This window comes from Lagopus leucura, unplaced genomic scaffold (genome assembly GCF_019238085.1).
Source record: "Lagopus leucura isolate 7727_CA_CO unplaced genomic scaffold, USGS_WTPT01 Super-Scaffold_100009, whole genome shotgun sequence".
Taxonomy (NCBI): Eukaryota; Metazoa; Chordata; class Aves; order Galliformes; family Phasianidae; genus Lagopus; species Lagopus leucura.
The window spans coordinates 15,120,438-15,140,775 of record NW_024962266.1 but is presented as its reverse complement, the minus strand read 5'-3'; the positions used below and the strand labels follow the sequence as shown (position 1 = coordinate 15,140,775).

Below are 20,338 nucleotides of genomic sequence, written 5' to 3'. Positions count from 1 at the left end.
TCAAAAAACCTGGTTGCATTTGAATTCCAGCTCCTCTCTACAGTTAATTGACTAAATCTGTAGTGCTAGTATTCTACTCGTTTTGTAAAATTAATCCAGGTTGCTTGAGTTATTCCTTTTGTTATAGTTTTTAAATAGTGGATAGAAATTATTTGAGATACTTTGGGGATGGAACCATTTTGGTAGCACATATCAGACATTTTTCCTTAAAGGTGTTGGCTTTCGGTAGCTTTTACATGAGTCATAGAATATGGGATGCATTCCCTAGGCATATTGTTTTCCAATCTGTCAGACTATCTCACCTTTCATCTTTTGTGTGTTTTATAGATTTCTCACATCAAATGCATCAGAAATACATATGACAGCACACGTTTGCTTTACTGCTGGGGCAGTGTCACTTTGCACAGTGCTGTTTGCCTTCTAAAGTTTGAACTTCAGAACTGTCAGTCTTTATATTGAAATTTTGCATTTGTCATCCTTAACAGAAAGGGCTATTGCAAGACATGAAGTCAGAGAGATAGAACAACGTCATACAGCAGATGGCCCCCGACAGGATGCGACACTGGATGAAGAAGATGATGTGGTGATTATTTACAATAGAGTACCTAAGACTGCCAGCACATCCTTCACAAATATTGCCTATGATCTTTGTGCAAAGAACAGATACCATGTTCTACATATCAATACAACCAAAAATAACCCTGTCATGTCTCTGCAAGATCAGGTAAGCAGCTGCATTTGGGATGGTTCTATTAAGCAGGTGGAACGCATGGAAAACATTTTTAGCTATTGTAATCATACAAGATCTGATGGAATCAACTTTGATATCACGTTTTCCAATATAAATGGAGCTTGACATGTTTATTTTTATTTTTTGTAGAGAAGAATTAAATAATAGGTTTAGTATTTGCTGTGCTGCTGGAGGTGGTAAGTACCTGTTTATAGGAGAAAAGCTAAGCTAAAAACAGGCATAGTTATGGAAATCTTGACCTTTGTTTTTATAGCTGTGTGTACTGCATTACTGCACTGTCTGCCTTTTGGCTCTTTAATAATATTTGCCTGTCATCTCCATCTGCAATGCATGCAGTCTTAAGTGCTCTCTTCTGCATAGTGTGGGTGCTGTGCTGTGCTGTCAGGGCTGCATTGCTTCTTTGATCAGGTCTGGTCAGGTCTCGCAGGTGACAAAACGCAGGTGGGAAGATGTGGCTGTGAAGAGACACTGTAAATGGGTCACTTCATACTTGCTTTGAGCTCTAAACTAAACTTGTGGCAATCTCAGGTTGAAATTGATCATGGCTTCTGCTGCATCGTATGATGAGTATTTAAAAAAGATGATGGTGGAGGGGATGAATGCTGCATTTTTCTTATACGTAGAGTGGGGATTTAGGCTTTTCGTTTTTAAGTTTTAAAATATTTCTTTGCTCATCCTGACTGCACATGCAGGGAAACTAAGTCAAAGGTCTGAAACATCACTGTCCTTGTCCCGACCATTAAGCAAATGTTGCCAAACTCTCAATATGTGCTGACCATCATGTGCCCATTGCTTTAAGTTGATATGCAGCAGCAGCGGGAGCTGTTCTGCATTGCAGCGTGTCAGCACTGAGGCTTCCAGCTCCTTTAAGTGCCTGCCTACAGGCAGGAGTACTTGGAACAGCTGCTGTAGTCTGGAGGAGGGGGAAACAGATGGCAATGGGCCCTCCACTCTCTGTTCTATATGGGAGAGGAAGAGTGAAGTTGGGATATGAGCATGGGGCCACAGGCTGTAGTTGAGGTGGGAATGGGCACCTGTTTTGTGGTGGTGGGATTGTATCACTGTTGGATTCTTGCTGTTGTGAATTTTTTTTCCTGAAGTATGCAGGTGATATTGTGATTAAATCAGGCCCACTGTGTGGAGCAAGTGCTTAAGACCTGTCCCCCAAGAGCAGAGTTAACATACCATGTTCATCAGTACCACCTGGTTGAGTCATTAGGTGCATCACCAGTAGCGATGTGGACACAGCATAGAGGCAGAATCATTTTTACTGGTGATACTGTTAGTTAAAACAACTATCTCCCAGAGCAAGATGAAGACTATTTTAGGCTGACGTAAATAAATTAGTAAAATAGTAAACCTTCTGGTATATGCTATTTCTGCACTGCTTCTTCCAAACTATTCTAGTTCTGTTACAGATTTTAAGTTCTCTGCCCATATGTGGAACCTTTACTTCTTGAATGCAATCTGGGAAAGATGACTACTTAAAATTCACTCCAAATATAAACTGTATCTGTTTTGTGGTAATCTCACAAAAGTCCCTAACACATCCATTTTAGTTTCAGATGGAACTTTTCTCAAAAGTGCTCCTTTCTTGCAGCTTGTCTGAAAGCAGGATTCTGGGATCTGCCCCTCTTTTCATAGGTTGGGCTTTTCCTTTCCAGCAAGCTCAGCACTGTATTTGCATTTCTGACCTGTGTTCAATAAAGTGAAGTAATTGGATTTTTTTGCTTGTATGTTTCAGTACTGATACCTTTTTTCTATACAAGTGTGCCTTTGTTATGGCTAACTGGATGTCATACCAGTTGCACAAAGTTCTGCCTCTTTGTCATATGGTAAAATTGTCATCTAATAGATTTAAAACTAAATTACTTTTCTGTCTTGCAGCATGTATTCTTGATATATCATCAGAAGAAGGGAGCATGGGGACACATTTTTTTGGTGCTGTTGTTGTGAACGTACAAAAAACATGGTGGAACTGTCCCACTTTTTGTTACTTTAATGTGCTACTTGTAGTTCTTCAGTATTTTATCTCATGCAGTTTCTCCCCATTTTTCTCAATAGGGCAAGCTGGAAACATACAATCTTACTTCCTGACGTGTTCTAAAGTGGTGGCCTCTCAGAAGATAGCACATTTGTACTGACTTTAGTAATACGTATTTCCTTTGCTGGTACAGGTTTCAATGACTGTCAGAAGTGGAACAGAAAGGCAGTCTGTTAGAGGTGGAAATATTGTGCTGTGAAATATCGGGTGCTGAGCATTTAAGAATGGGCTGGTGCACACCAGTGACCACTGCTGCACACTGCCAGGTGTATTTTTCCTTCTTAGGAAGAGCTGTTTGTGTCAGACAGGTATTCCAGCTTTTTACCATGGCTGGGCTGGTCATTTCCCATCTTTTCAGCATCTCATAGAATTGCTTCTCAGCTGCCCTTGCCTTGATCTTGTCATTTTTCATGGCATTCAGCCAAAGCTGTGCTGCTGGCGTCTCTTCAGTGTTCCTGACCCTCTACTTCAGAGGTAACTGCAAGTTGTTAGCTTGGAGAGCTAAGATACCAGTGCCTTCCCAGAAGGATTCCAACTCAGGAATCCCATTGTGCCTGGTCTTGAAATCTAAATCAGGTTTCCTGTGCTGAAGACACTGCTTGCAGTCTTTCTTGAAAACTTTTTCTACTCAAAATTCTGTGGGGGGGAAGTTCTCACACGTCCTTAGCGGTCTTGTGATGTTTATCATCCCAACTATTTGTATATTAAGTCAGTTATTTTGCTATTGACAAGTCTATAATAAGATGGAGTGAAAAGCTGGGGAATTTTCAGTATCCAAAGATCCACTTGGTACCAGGCCATAGGTAAGGTGTTCAGGATGGGTGCGTGTGTCAGCCCGTAGATATGATTAACTGATGGAAACTGGTGGACAGGGTGATGGTTCACAACACCACTTTGGAATGCATGCACACATTTCGCTTGGCTTTTTGCTCAGACCAAGTATGCTGGTTTTTTTGTGTCTTTTTTTTCTTCTTTCTCACTGGGACTTGCTTTAAATTCTTATTGTCCTGGAAACTGAATGCATTTAACTTACCTTTCAGGACATCTTACGCCCCCAGAGTACTTTGGATCTGGCTTTTTAATTCAGTGAAGCTCAGCCGATTTCTCACTTACGGAAAGCTGTGAAGCAACTTTGTAGCTGATTATATAAAAGCCCCATGAAGCAGCTTCACAGGAATTCCATTCTCATCTATCTGAACTTTAAAGTAACCTCCAGTTCTATTCACTTGGGTTCAGTCTCTTGAAAGCTGCAGTATCTGCTGAGCCCTGAAAAGAAAAATAAAATTTATCATATTTAACAGCAAGAGTCAGCAAGCTGTATTTATCTCTGCCCTAAAAATGTGTGAATCTAGACTCGTTAGAATCATCATAGACTTGTTAGGCTGTGGCCTGGAACAGTTCTGACTTCTGGAAGGCTGCAAACTATGGGAAAGAAGGGAAAAAGCATCTCTTGCCTGCAGGCCAGGTATAGGTGTTGAAAACTTGCATTCTCAGGGGTGCACTGCGTGTTGCTTGTCTGTTTCTTAAGGCAGATGTAAATGTCACATAAAACCTTCCTAGCCTTACTGTTAGCTGTGCTGGCATTAGTGCTAAAGCTAATAAAAGGCTGGAACATCCGCTCAGGTCTCTTGTTGCACTACAGAAATTGTAATTTCTTCTGCAATAACCCTGCTCTGTGATCATAAAAAAATATTTCCTTAGCAAAGACATTCAAAGGCAAATATGTTTTGTTTTTTAAAGAAGGATTACTGGCACGTATAAGGTAAGTTACCAGATGGTAGAACGGAGATCGAAGACACAGGTGACCCTTGGGAATTTGTAGTTAACATTTTTCTGTGTCTGGTACGAACTGAAATCTAGCTGGTACATCAGAAAACTTGTTCATGGAAGCATAATTAAAATGACTGCTTTTATTTGCATGCCAAATTATACAAAATACATAATATAACTGATTATCTTGCAGAATTGTAGTGACTAACTGATATTTTAGGTACTGGGAGGGATGATAATATGTACTTTCCATTGAAGAAACTTCGTGAGGCTCTCCATTAAAAATACCTTGTCTTTAATCTTAGAAAGGTGTCATCAATGAAAGTGGGGTTTGTTTCACTAGTAGCATAGGTAGTTCAGCTGAATTCAAACTGGCATAGCTGTGTTATCATACGTGCTGCAGACAAAACAAGGCTGAAAGCCAGCGCAGTTTATGAAACACCATTGTATAATGTTGTGCAGTGTTTTTCAGATAGATTTCAGTTTTTCATGTGCAATGTGTGGTTTAAATTGTGAAATGCCACAGACTATGAAACTTGTGCACTGAAAATTAGTGCTGCGTGTTATTAAAAACTGATATCCACTTGTTTTACCTGAGTCCAAGAGTCAGTGTGTGAGGAAACAAGTAAATGGTTATCAACCATGTGAAGTCCTTGATAGAAATTTTTGCACTTGTGAGGAACAGTAACAGGCCAGTCCTAGCTTTTGAAATCTTCATTGGTTTGTGTGTGTTTCATGTTTTTGTGACACTCTGAATCCACATAGGTCTCTCCAAAAGTAATGCCCCCTATTTATTTCCATGGAAACAAGAATAGATGTGAAAAGCACAATAACGCTATTTGATAGAGCAAACTATGGTCTGTAAGACACGATTATCACAGATACCACCATTAGCTGTGCATTTTCATGAGCAATGAACAAGAGCCTGCATGCTGTGCTCGTAAAAATGAGCATCGGTGGAGGTGACCTGCTGTCACCACTGCTGGAATGCACCACCCACTGCCTCACTGTGCTCACATCCACTGTTTGGTCTCCATCAATGTTCAGCAAGTGGTGATGAATGTCAGTGGGTGCTTTTTTTTCCTCGTGGACAAATTCAGTGACACACCTTTGCTTCATCCACACCTCCATGTCAGACACCATTCTGTCAGGCTGCCCCTCTGCTGCCATCTGTCGCACTACAACAAACTATAATGGGGTACTGGTGGGAAGTCTTGACCTCTACTGCTGTGCCACCAACATCCACCTCATCCACCAACATTGTGGGCCAGCATAATAAAACAGGAAGCATTACTTCTGGAGAAGCTCTCACCGTACAGAGGATGTTAATGTGTTGTTTTGAGCTCTCAAACTTCTGTCTTATGACTTGGTTTGACTTTTGACCTCAGTATCCTTATTCTAATTTGTGCACTGTATAACAGAGAAGATACTGTAGATATATGGGGGATCAAAGATCTGTCTTCTAATTCTCACCTTCAGAAATGGTGTAGCATCATCACGCAGATCGGGCAGTACAACTTTACCTTTTTTATTATCCAATTCACTAGTTTTAAATGAATTTTCAGAGCTAAATGCTTTAATGCTAAAATATTCTGCTCACTTGATAAAGGCAAGCTGTATCAGGATTTGTATGTCCCACTTAGTCATACTTTTTGCTTTGGGATGTATTTCTTATTTTGGGTGTTTTTACCTTTGTAATGTAAAGCTGCTTCTGTTTTTTATTACGTTTACTGGTACTGGCTCTATCAGCCTTTGTTTAGGGGCTAATTTGTACTGTAACATGGAAGTTTCGCTGAGAAACAAAGCTTGAAGTAACTATTCAAGGTGATAAACTGTAGATCTAATTTACTCTTTATAAATCTACAGAATTTCTGGATTACTCATGAATTGCATTTGGGAGGGGAAGCAAATAAACCATCAGATTTGTTTCACGTGTCCCAGTAAAATTGGTCTAAGAAAATGTTTGTAAATGTGGGATGCTGTTACTTGAGGAAATGAATACAGGCCAGATGATTCCATCAAAGCCATACTTGCATTTATGCGTACAGTCAACAGAATTCTGCATTCCTCTCAAATTACAAATAAGAGAGACTGACAAAAAATTGTTGGCATTGTTAATGTTGTTATGGCATTTATTGAATTGCTTTTATGATGGCTGTATGCTGCTTTTGCTTAGTTTAACATCCTTAAATTGGGATTATCTAAAATGAGTTAAACGAACTTTATTTGGCACAAATGATTTCAAAATATTTCAAAGTTACTTTAGACTTTTCTTCTAATGCATTGTAAGCTTTTACTTAAAATAACAAGATGCCCCAACTGTGTTAGGCGTAGCTTGATGTGTTCCAGCTGCACAGAAAATCTGCTGTCTGCTTTTACAGGTTCGATTTGTGAAGAACGTGACTTCCTGGAAGGAAATGAAACCAGGATTTTACCATGGACATGTATCTTATTTGGACTTTGCAAAGTATGTTACCACTAATTTATCTGTAGCGCAGCCGTTTGGCTCCATCTGGGATATTGCTGCCCTCTAGCGATGGAAATCTGACAAGTGCTAGATTTCCTAGGAAGAGCAATAGTTAGTTGGGATTTTCATCAAGCTTCTACTTTGTGCCACAGTAAATAAAAAATTTGCATAGGAAGATATCTGAGAAAAAAAGAAATGTCTTTGATAGGGAAATCAGTATGATTACAGACGTTGCCTTAAGCTCATATTTAATGAGCAGAGCCATACAGAATCAGCCCTGGTAATGGGTGGGCTCAGAGTTGTCTCTCTGCTGCGAGAGTTCACATCTTTTCCAGCTGGAGCCCGGCCAGGACGGCCCTTCCTCACTGCAGAGCGTGGGGTTGGCAGGGCAGCAGCAGGAATTTGGTACCGAATGTCTATTTATTATTAACAAATATATAGCTGCTAGATTCATGGAGGCGTTTCTAGAGTCAGGATAGTTGTGCAAATGCTTGGTATCTGTTCTGCAAGAATATTTCCATTTTGTTTCATTAAATAAATTTAGAAAGGATCACTGAGAACTGAAACTGAACTGACTTTCACATCCACGTTCCTGCACTGGGGGGTGGGAGGAATGAGCATTAACCTTCCTCTCACCAGCATCTGCTCTGTAGATAGATTTCCGTTGTGTTATAGAGCCTGACTCCTAAGTATTTGACAAGAAGCTTTGATTTCACCTTTAAAAGACTTTTCCCCCCCCTCTTTTACTTTAGATTTGGTGTCAAAAAGAAACCAATTTACATAAACGTCATAAGAGATCCCATAGAACGACTGGTTTCTTACTATTACTTTCTGCGCTTTGGAGACGATTACAGACCAGGGCTACGAAGGAGAAAGCAGGGGGATAAGAAGGTAAAGTACACTTGTTGTGCACGGTGTTCTGATCCAGGACAACGAAAAGCGAGGTATGAAATGCGTGCTGATCCCCTCCCGCCGCTGCCCGGTGCCGCCGTGCCCGGTAATCGCCGTGCCGCTCCCTGGGCCTTTGGCGCCCCCTCCCGGCACAGGCGGGAAGCCGGCAGAGCCGCCGTTGAAATGACGCGCAGCGTTCTACTCCTCACGTTCTGATACACTGCGTTAATGGTTTTCTTTTGTTTGCTTGCTTTTTTTTTTTTTTAATTTTTTTTTTTTGTCACCGCCATACAGACATAACTTGTCCTGCAAGCATTTCTAGTTCACTGGAAGTCAACTGATTTGATCTTAGGGCTTCTTTCATTGTCTATGGATTGGGTAAGGCACTTTTCCATAGTTTTCATAGAACTATGTAGACAGACGGTGTCATTTTCACACATATTAGATAAAATTTCAGTAAGTTCAGCAGTAGACTGGTTCAAGTACAGTGTCTGTAACAGTGACTGATGTGTGTTCTGGTTCTGTTAGGACAGAATCACTGATAGCTCTTCACATTAAAATTAAGGAAGGTCAAAAATATAGTTTCAACATTTGAATTCATTGTGCCTTTACTAAGTGGCATCTCAATATTCATTTTACTGTTAACCTTCCCTATCCGTACCACACCATATATGTGGGAGAATTCTTAATTTTCTTTCTATACTTTTGTACTTGAAAAGTTATGGTTTGCTTGGCTCCAAGAACAGGGGCTGTAAAGTATCAAAGTTTCTGGATGGAGCAGTCAAGGTATGTATGGAGGAGGAAGTGAGGAAGGGAACTTCTGTGTATTCTTTGCTTTCTCTTACACATTCTAACTGTAAAATATCCTCCAGGAATAAGCAAGGAAGCCATTCTTTTGACTGGGGACAGTTCATATTTAGTATATACATTTGTAAGCTAGGAGATGCATTTTAGCAATTTAATTTTTAGGTAATGTTGGTGCTCTAAATTTATAATGGTGAATCAGACCAGAATTCCTCTGGAGGACTATTCTAGCGAATGCATACCAATGTCCTGTTTTCCTAGTCAAACTGTGTCTTCATCTGTGATGTGTGACACGTATCAGCTATTTGATACTCAGAGCACAGTGCAGAACAAGACACCACAGGTTGATTAATCCCTATTTTGTATGATATTCTTACATTTTTCACATTACTTTGGGATCTTTACCTCAAAATAAAAACAAAGGATACTGTCCTTGTTCTAACATGGAAGAATTAAACAAATGCATTTTTACTTTCTTGGTTTGAATAGAAAATTGTAATTGCACAGAAAAAAATAATCTAAAAATTTGTCTATGTGGTCACTTACTAGTTCTTAAATTTGAAAAAAAAAATATCCCAGGTAAGTAGCTCACATCTTGATTAAAAATATTCTATGATGTTATTTTTTTATGCTGACTAAATAAAAAACTTAGAAATTCTTTACAATGCTAATAGAGTTTTTATTGTAACTGTGTGCCTGTAATCAAAACTCTTGTGTTGCTACAGCTGCCTGCCCATGTACAGTGCTGTTGTTTGGAATGCTCAGTTACCCAGTGAACAACTTTCTTTCACTCCTGATTAGTTCTTTGCCATAATATTTAAAATGTAATAGAACATACTTTAATCTAAAGTAGAAATGGCGCAGCGTTCTATGCTCTGAAGATCCAGCTGTTCCAGTGTTACATGAGTCCTGGTGACATTTGTCACTGTATGTTTAGTAACTTCTCTGGTAATGAAAAAATGACAATACCAGCACCTAATGGCTGTTTTTGCTTGTTTTGATATACAGCTTCTGTGAGGGGCACAAGTAAAATCCAGTTGTTGATCACTTCCACTTATAAGGCTTTCCAAATACTATTTTAATTTGGGCAGTGAGGTCCTCCCAATAAAATACTGTATGAGCAAGACTTGAAAAAAGTAGTTTATTTTTTCTTTTGCATATCTTGTGTTTTTTGGTCCCCAGTACATCTAGCAACTAACAAGGTCGAGGTGCTTGATACGCGTACTCAGCTCTGTGTTGTCTCTGTTCCAGACCTTTGATGAATGTGTGGCAGCTGGAGGTTCAGACTGTGCTCCAGAGAAACTTTGGCTTCAAATTCCATTCTTCTGTGGCCACAGCTCTGAGTGCTGGTAAGAAGATAAAAGTGGCTTAAGTTGGTTGTGTTTGTCACCACTCAAATTTGATTTTAACAAATCTGAATGTGTAGTACAGTTGGGGAAAGCATGAAGAACTGGATGCAGTTTAACAGAAGGTACTTTACTAATGTATTTTCTTCAGAAGGGGCTTTGAAAAGCATTTTACTGAAGCAGTCTTGCAGTACTTTAAAAAAGCAGCATGTTAGAATACTGTGTCAGCAGTGCCCTGAAGAAAAACAAATGATTTCATTTTTTAAACAATCATTTTTTGTAGATGTGGAGTCTTTAAATTTTTCTGTTCCATCAGGCTTCAGTATCTGTCTTTCTGAATGTGGATACTTGGTTCCAGCTCCTAAAGTCTTTGCAGAAGATGAAGTATTTGAGTTCTGGATAAATTTAGCTACTTAAACCTCTACCAGACATCCTGTAGTCAATGTTACATAGCAGTAACTGGAAGAAAAGCAAATAGTGTCCATCTGTCAATACTGATGTTTTATAAAAATGGCCCAGACTTTAAAGAACTGTTCAGCAAACCAAAATTAGAAAACTGCTTGCTCACATAAAATAATTGCATTCTAGTACTGTGTAACAGAGAAAATAGTAATATATGAAGAAATAAAACTAACACAAAAGTGATTTGAAGGGTTCTGAGTGAAATCAAGGAGAATTATTTATCACAGTTACTGTTCATCCAAATGGAATGAATTTATCAGAAGCAAAGCAAGTGATCACTTGGGAAGTTATTTTTCAGTGCCTGTTGGTCAGACAGGTGGACAAGCAGGGAAAGAAAGAAGGAAATATGAACCTATATTTTTCACCGTGACTAGAGCTATAAAGGGAGGAATATGTTAGTTCAATTTCTTTGTTCCTCGATAGGGAAGTCCTCCCATTACCTACAGTGTAGTACACAATTAGGCCTATAGGATGCAAGAGGGAAGGTGTATTCTTACCAGAATCGTTTGTGGTATCCAGTGTGAAAGTGAAGAAAATGCAAATCCTCTGAAAATTGCAGTAGTAGAGACAGTAATTGCATACCATGCACTGTGAAATTTTAGATGCGAGCACAGGTAATAGAAAGGGGGAAGGGAAATAAAGGTAGAAATAGTTGGGTCTCACCTTTCTTATATAAGAAATGTCCAGTTCTGAAGTAATCTTCATCTAGGGATCAAGGATTGTTGGCTTACATCAGAACTTGTTGTTATTGTCCTCTGCCATTTTAGGAATGTAGGGAGCAGATGGGCTTTGGAACAAGCCAAGTACAACCTGATTAATGAATACTTCCTCGTGGGAGTTACTGAAGAGCTTGAAGATTTCATCATGTTATTGGAGGCAGCTTTGCCCCGGTTCTTCAGGGGTGCCACAGAACTGTACCGGACAGGTATTTAAATGGTTGATTTCTATAGCCCTTTTATCCTCATCACTGTTTAAAATGTGAATTATTTAAATCTACATAAATAGTTTTAAAAGTCAAGGAGGTCTGCCTCTCAGTTGAATGATGTTCCTGTAGAAGAGAGGAGCTCTTTAGAGAAAACACTCTGTCTTACACAATTTGTAACACTGAAGATTGGGGTAAAAGCAATTATATCAGGTATGCCACATTTGCAAGTCACAGACGCTCACAATATATACTTAGGAAATTGGGGCAGATGTTTGTCAGAACACTTTTGAAAGGTCTCGCTAGGGTTTCAGTTATGTGAAGTGGTTGGTAGTGGAAGATTTCTGTTCCCTAGGAAGCCCTGTTGAAATTCTGTTCTTGGTACAACTGTGCAAAATGAGTTTTGTTTTAGAAGAGTTTTCATTTCAAAAACAGCGACCAAAAAACACCTGTGCTCAAAATGAAAATTCAGATCTTCAAGTAATGAAGTGGAAGAAAAATGAATTTTAAACACAAAAACAGATGTTTTTTGTTCAAGTGGCTTCCTTAAATTTGTTCTTATTGCAGTGATTTCAAAAGCTGAAGTAATTTCTCTTTAGCTCAAACATTTTAAAAATCAGTCACTGATAATGCAGAAGTTGTTTTGCCTCTGGATAATTTAGTTAAGGAAGGCCAGGACACAGAGAACAAAATGATATCACATAAACTGTGAAAAGTTAACGTGAAAAATTCTACGCATCGTATTGAGAAACAGTGAGTTTTGTGGAGAACTCTGAATGCTGTTGTACAGTGTGTATCGTAGGATTTCTGTGTCAGACTGAAGATCCATACGGCTCATGAATACTTAAATACTTAAAGCTCAGTATCTGGTTTCTGGAGGTGGCCGTTGGCTCACGCTGGCAGAAACATGTAAGAATAGGACAAGCATATGACAGTCATCACTACTGGTTATCATCAGATCCCAACAGCGAGCAAAATGCACTTTGGTGGGTAACTTTTGTTCTTTGGAGAATTATTCTTCCATCAGCTGACTTTTAAAAAGTCCTCGGAAACTTGCCACAGCACTGACAAGAATCTTGGGGGCGGGGGAAAGTCAGAAAGAATTCTGACCTGAGTCCTTTCTTCTGTTGAAACTATTTTACATCTTTGATTGGCTTTGTTACTTTGCTCTGCACCTTTTGCCAGCACACAAACCGCTGTCCTTCACACAGTATTTGCAGTTTAGGTTCTCTGTGATTTTATTTCTTTCTACATGAAAGCGTTCTCGATGCAAGATCGTTCTGTTTCCCAAAACCATTGGATTACATGGGATACAAAGGTCCAAGTGCTTCTGTCATAATGAGATGTGTGTTATATGGATAAAAGCTCACTTCCTAGGAGCTGGCTATACAACTTATGTAGGATTGACAAATTTAATACAATTAAATTTAATATAAAACAACAGATAGCGCTTCTTAAAGAAAGTACTGTCATCACTTTTGTCATCTTTCTCTAATGAGAGAAGTATCTGGCTCTGCAGTTTGTAAAACTCTTAACATTTGATACCAGATTAACATCTAAATAATTAATTTTGTAGGACTAATCTTGCTCCAAGTACATTATGTGAAGTAATCCTGTTCCTTGAATGAAATGTTCATTCGCTGGGTTTATGAGGCTAAGAAGAAAGAATTGTAAGAACTGATTCAAAATTCATTAACATGTAGTGAGAGACTGCAATGTTCCAGCCCCACATATTGTGTTAATCAACTCTGGATTAAGTTGTGTCACCTCTAGTGCAGTTTATCAGCGTACTGAGAGTGTAAAACTCTGTAAATAAAAGGACTGTTTACATTTTTTCATCACGTGAACTTTAAAGTGAAGTTATTGCTTTCATTTTGCATTTAGGAAAGAAGTCTCATCTTAGGAAAACAACTGAGAAAAAACTTCCCACAAAAGAAACTATTGCCAAGCTACAACAGTCTGAAATCTGGAAAATGGAGAATGAGTTCTATGAATTTGCACTGGAGCAATTTCAGTTTGTCAGAGCACACGCAGTTCGGGAAAAAGATGGAGAATTGTATATCCTGGCTCAAAACTTTTTCTATGAAAAGATTTACCCTAAATCAAACTAAGAACATAATACTTTTAGATTTACGGACCTAAATCTTTGGTCACATCATCATCTTAGTCCTCAGCCATGGAAACTAGATTGCTTGTTAGACCTCCAAGATGTTTCTCTATAGGTCCAAGAACAGCGGGCTGTGGATCACCTCCAGGGCGTTGGATACTAACCATGTTGGTAATCCAGAAGCAAAAGCTTCGTGTCTTTTATCTAACTAATACTTTCAGTGGGAGTTAATACCCTTTACCTGAGGAAATCTTCACTTTAATTTGGAGCAATTAACACACAGCAGTTCTAGTTGAAAATATAAAGAAAAAAAAAAAGCTTCTGTTAATGCTCTTTTTTAATTTTCAGAGCAATTTATTTTCATTTATACTTCTGTGAAGAGGAAGTCATTTTTCCCAGCTTTCAACATGGAAATCTTGGTTGTATACTATATGAGTAGTGTTAATAACTGGTTGACATCTGTGCTTTGTTTTTGTGAATCATGTCACACGATATTGATTGGGATAGTTAACCATGTTCTGCTGAGAAATGCTGCTGCCGCTGGAATTGCCCGAAATTACGACTAATTGTTAGTGTTAAAACATCATTTCCACATCAATATTGTAAAAAGTTAAAGAATCAGCAGTGGGATTTTTTTTGTTGTTCTGTAGGCCCACCACCACTTGACCGAGGTTGGGAAAACTGCAAGGAAAGTTGGTTTTGTCTGCAGTTAGAGTCAATACTTGCACAGTGGTATATAAATAACAAAATCAGCATAAAGTTCCTCTATGGATTCTTTGTAATTATTGTAAGCTGAGGTATTGGTGAATCCATATTATGACTCCATTAGTGAGCTGTGGTATGGTTAGGGTTTTCCTACTACTTCAATACTTTTACCTGTAGAATATTTTTACTAAGGTGCTTTATAATGTGTTTTAAAGCATTGCATTTACAAAAGGAGTAAAATGCTGTAAATACTGCTTATTTTATGTATTTGGACCAAAAGGTTTAAAGTAACTAGTTTGAAGTGGGTTTTTTTGCACCAGTTCTGTTACGTGTAAAGTAAAAAGACATCACATATACTTCCTGGTTGAGTTAACTGTTGGATATTGCTGGAATGCACTTCAGTGACCTCTATGACTTTAAAACTAGAATGTCATCCAGGGATTCTCTTTACAGAAACGTAGCATTCATCCTTTTGTTATATTAAGAGGAAAAGAAGAAAAATGTGATGTGTAGTCTGGTTGAGAAAGATGCAGTGAACTTGACATATTTGTGTTTATGTAACTGCCTTATGTGACTATTGTAAATTTGTGAGTTGCCGTTATTAACAATGTGAAACACCTGGTAGATCAAGTAAATTGAAATTTGAGAACAGATGTTTGGGGCCACTGCATAATAGCAAACGGCAGTGGAGATCTATATGAATTTGTTTCCTATTGGATTTTCTTAAAAATGAGTATTTACACATCTTACACCTGCCTTTTCTTGAAGTGCTTTTCATTGAGTTTGATAGGAGAGAAGGCACAGAGGAGACAAAGTTGAGTAAAAAAAAAGGGGGGATTGTAAGGTTTTGATTCCTAAGGGATGATGCTGAAAGGCTTAGTTTGAAATTACCAAGTGGAGTTTCTTTAGCCAGCCTGTTCTTGTAATGAAAACAAAAGTAATGGAAAATGTCTGTGAACTGGGTATCTGCAGCCAAAAGCAACAGTCCAATAACAGACAGGATAATGAGGGACTGTCAAGTACATCTTGTGTTTTCTTTGTTTTCTTGGATTTTCTTTTTGAATTTCAGAAATAGACCTCATTGTTCTTCCCAAGTAATCAGGGAAGTTCCTTCTGGTAGCTTACCATTTATATAGTGTGAACCCTGCATAAGATTTCCTGTTCCAGTTCTTTTCAACTGATGTCATTAATAATGCCAACATGCTTGAGAATGAGTTCACTCATGGAAACATGTATCCTAGCTAAAGAAAGGAGCTGAGGAGTCCTACGTAGGAAGTAGCAAATGGAGATCTAAAAGCTTTCAAAAAAAGTTACTGCTTTGTTATAAAATCAAAGGAATATTTATAATCCCAGTGAAGGTTATCTGCTCAGTGATGGTTCTATTTTGGAAGAATTGACTACATTGTTTTCCTTCATTATGATTTGGATTGCTTTATCTTCTTGAGTTGTCTGCAAATTTTTTCAGAAGAGCACCTTCTTAAGAGAACAGAAGCTTTACTAAGTGAAAATATACAACACTCGCCTAAGTAATGAAAAAGGTATTTATGCCAATACATCTGTATTGACAAGAAAACAATAGGCAAAGCCTATTCGATATATAGAAGTCTTCTACTTCATAAGCAATTTTAAAAGTTCTTTTTCTTTTTTCTTTCTTTTTTTTCCCCCTTGGATTTCAAGTTTCTTAAAGGAGTCTTCAGTAACAGTTAGAAGAATACATTTTATTTTTTAATTCAAAAAGCAATATATTTTTCGTAGTTCATATAAGACATTTGATTTACTTCCTGTTCTTTGCTGTGAACTGACAGGGTGGAGGCAAACGAGCTTAAATATTTTAAAATAATGCTAGCTACAAATGGAGAGGTAATCATTTTAGGTGTGCTCTGAAAACCTTACTGCCTGTGGAACACGGAAAGGAGGCAAATGGTCTGCTTTTATATCTTGTGCTGCCATCTAATCAACTGTGAACTTTTTTGGACTCTTTTGAAATGAGAACTGTCCAAAGCATAAAGTTTAGGAAAATGAGCTTTAACAATTATGAATAACCTGCTGTCTGTTGGTATTAAAAATATTTTGCAGTATATGAACAGAATTTATCTTGTGCATTTCCCCTTAATGAGTTGACATGAAAAGCAGCAATACGTAGACTTCTGTTACTGCAGGTTCATTAGACTTACTATGCAGCCTCCTGAACACAGATCTTTTAACCGAAGTCACTGCAGACTCTGCATAGGAGTGAGATTTGATTTTTGCTGGGCTAAGTTCATTTGAAAGGAGCTGAAATGCTAAAAATGATAGTTGAGAGTAGATCCTGTTACACTGTTCCATACTTTTTGTACAAAGCAAACATTCAGATTTTGTGCAAAATTCTACCCTGTTGAAACTCACGGTTGTCAGTATATGGCACTTGGTTCAGCTGAGCTGACAACTACATAGCCATAACTCCAGCATGCCTGGAGCACTTGAGATGTACTGGGCAGTGCTGACAGGAGAGCAACAGTGTTCTTTACTCCTTCCCATAACAATTCTGCATCCACGCAACAAGAATTTCATTCCTGTTTTCTTGTGCATCTACGAGCAGACATCTACAAGCAGTTCTAGGGTGTAGGATGTCATGTGTGTACATTCCAGTTCACTCTGGATTTATTTTCGTATAGTCTTTAATGGTGTACTCATAGCTTCATTTTCAAACAGGCACAAAAAATGATTGCTATACAATTATGACAAAGGAAGAAGCAGTTCCTCCAGGTTTGAAATGCCTTTTCTCTGGGTACTTTACTTTTCTGAAGATACGTGGCTATTTTTGTGTTCCAGGAATATTCATTTCCTTGTTCATGATCTCAGAGCAGTCCTATTTTAATATCAGGGAAAATTCAGTTGTTTTCTGCTATAATTCTGTTAACATTTTCCGTTAAGATTACCTAGTGTTGCTAAATGAGTATGTGACAAGAGTTATATAGATGATCCTGACTGAACTGTGCTGCTTTGCAGTCAGTGGAAAAACCTGATTCAAATGCACTGCCAATTTAGCTCTTCAAAATCAGAGCTTATTTTATGACTACTGGAGATAAAGAAACTGTGGCGCTACTGAGTTGCATGGATGCATCCTTTACTTTAAGCCTATGCAACTAGGTAGCCTCTGCAGCAGTATTTATAGGAAGAGCCCTCTTCATGGAGACTTTTCTGGAGCATAATTATAAATGTTTATGCCCTTGTACTGTCTTGTATCTACATCAGCAGCTTTCTGTAGCTTCTGTAAAAAAAAAAAAAAGAAAAAAGAAAAAAAAAAAGGCAGGTTTGTGAGCATTTCTAAAGTAGTACTGAATGTAATTTTGAAAAACATGGATTGTTCTTCATGAATCTTTTCTTTTTAAATACACACACAGCTAAATAGTGCCTTTTTTCCTCACAATCCATGTTGAAGATGCTCGCTCCCTCTCACTCTCCATAAATTGATTCGTTTGTGCAATACTATTCCAACTTGAAACCATTTTGTCACAGCTGTTTGAGAAATAATCTCCATTTTTCCTTATTATGCTGCCAGCTTTCTGTTGTTGAAGTGTTTCAGTTGATTACCTAATGCAAATGCTCTAAAATAAAACGCCCAGTGGGAAGGGGAAAAAAAAGAAGTCTGGTGTCCTGTCTTAATATTTGTGTGTTACATTCACGCGAAATGATCTTTTGCTAGAACGTTGTCACGCAGGATCCTGGACTTCATTTGCAGCTATTGTGGTGGTGAAGGGGAGGAGTGAGCTGCAGTGTAGTTCATCTGTAATCACTTCATATGGCTATAACCAAATACATTTACAAATAAGCCTTTAGAATTTTCATTGGGCTTTCTGGCCAGAAATATAATAACTTTCCAGAGGATATACATTGTGCAGGAAGTGTCAATGAAAAGTTGTTTAATACTAAAATGGAACAGAAAATTGGCATTAAAAGAATGGATTGGTGCATACCTGCTTCTCTGCCTGCAAGAACAAACGACGTGACAGATGACTGTGGGACTGGAAGATGCTCCGTTACTGCGGTGATGAGTGCGGTGTAAGAACTCGAGCAGAATAGAAATGTGGTTTGCATTTGTAGGCAAGCACTTCAAACAAGAAAATACAGTGAGCGTGGGTACAACACTGTTTAGGATTTCTTCTGTGTACTGTAAACATGACCCTATAAACATTCCTTGCTGCATGCACTACAGAGCTGAACAAATCTCTGTCCCAGCCAAGTTTCCTAATGCGATAGTTCCTAAATATTTGGTTGTCAGCTGTGATGATTACGAGCCGTGGTGCAGTTACTCAGCATCTTCCTCTTGAGGATTCTGCAAACTTTAAAATCCTACTTTTGTTGCAAGTAGACTTTTCCTTGCTCCTGTCACTGGAAGAGATAAGTGTAATTGCTGTGTAGGAAACAAAGACTCTGCTTCTGTCAGCCAGTGGGAAGTGAAGGAAGAAATTGCCTAGCCTATATAAAGGATGTTCCAAGGTCACCACGCCTTTTTCTGGAATGATGTAGTAAACAAAATGACAGCCAACAAAATTTACAGTACAAACAATCTTTTATTTAAGATGACAGTAGTTGCTCCTGTGAAAGCTGAAATGATGGTGGTGTTACAGATAGGAGTTAAGTACTCACTGAACCTCTTTTTTTTTCTTCTTAACTGATGCTGCCATTTGCACGGGTAATTAATCTCATCAGTTAGAGTTCATGAGAGGCGAGTGAAAGAAGGGAAGATTTCTGCTTGTTTTTCACAGCTAGATTTTTTTGAAGGTCTTGTATTTTTGTTTCATTATTTACCGTTTGAGTCTTGCATTTTATTTCAGTATTATTTCCTTACTTAATAAAATACAAGAAGTCGCTAGTGAATGTCAAAGCAATGTCCAGATGTTTTCTTCAAGCACAAGTCCCCTGCTATGACCTCCCCCTGGCTTCATTACCACATAACGCAGATGTGGTAACTTTCAATAAGAGCTAATTTAAAAGACTAATAATACTCTTTATTAAAAAAAACCCTCTACAAAGAACACCTGTGGCCTAAAAATGAAGGCTTTGAGACCTTTCACCTTGTCATAATAACCAACTGCATCCTCATAAAAATGGAAAATACTGTGATAAACATTCTCTGCCCACTCTCTGTGTATTTACAAGGCTTGTCCTGAATACCAGTCTGATTCGCTGCACTCAGGCATTAATTACTTTTTTTGTAATAAACGTGGATCTCAAAATAATTGCATGGATTGCATGGATGCATTACCCATCTTCTTATTTTAAAAATATATAAAAATAAAAATCTCAGAGCAAAATAGATTAAAATAGTGACTGAAGGGAATTGGGGTTATAGCTTAAGTAGAAAGGTATCACATTCCTCTGATATTTTAAGAAAAGGAATGCTACCTTGCTGATAGATGCATATGTTGATCGGCCCATAATTAATATAAACTCTGTTGTTTTGAATAAGAAAGCATTGTATTTCAAATAAATTCAGCATTATTAAGGCAACACACTTTTCTATTTTGAGAGAGAAGCACGCCTGCTTTGGTGTGAAAATTTGAATGCCCTAATTGAACCAGAACTTTTGGACCTGATGCAGCAGTTACTGGAAAGTATTAACTGTCTCTTTAAAAAGAAAAAAAGTCTGAAGAATAATGCTTTTCTGGCCCTAATGGCATTATTGTCTTGACAAATATTGATTACCATTTTTAGCACAGCGTAGAGTTTGGCATTCTTAATCTCCTTTATTTAGAATTTAATAACTTAAAATGTTGCATGATGTGGAGAATTGGCAGGGGGAAAAGGAATGCTTGACTGTTGGAGACGCATTCAGTTATAGGCTGGCTCTGTCAAGCCTGCCTCTGGGCCTTATGTAATGGCAACTGAATAGATGGGCAGCAGTTCTGTAGAGCAGTCAATATGGAAATAAAAGGCATCTGTGAAGATAACAGTAAAGAGCAGAGAGGAAAGTGTAGGCAGATATCTAAACCACAATATGAGATTGCAGCCATTCTAACGTTAACAGCTAAGATGGCTATCTTTGGACTAATTATCTGCTTTGGATCTTCAGTTCCTTCCCTAGAC

General features: G+C 38.2%; 1 protein-coding gene across 1 annotated transcript in view; it reads left to right on the top strand.

Annotated features, from left to right (window-relative positions):
• The window catches only part of HS2ST1 (heparan sulfate 2-O-sulfotransferase 1), a 72,589-nt gene extending 54,131 nt beyond the window's left edge, over nt 1-18,458 (top strand). The window contains exons 2-7 of the mRNA XM_042873534.1: nt 486-724; nt 6,947-7,032; nt 7,785-7,923; nt 9,979-10,076; nt 11,303-11,460; nt 13,342-18,458. Coding sequence (XP_042729468.1) covers nt 486-724; nt 6,947-7,032; nt 7,785-7,923; nt 9,979-10,076; nt 11,303-11,460; nt 13,342-13,568 — 947 coding nt within the window. The 3' untranslated portion in view covers nt 13,569-18,458. The remainder of the gene's footprint in view (nt 1-485; nt 725-6,946; nt 7,033-7,784; nt 7,924-9,978; nt 10,077-11,302; nt 11,461-13,341) is intronic.
• The last annotated feature ends 1,880 nt before the right edge of the window (nt 18,459-20,338 follow it).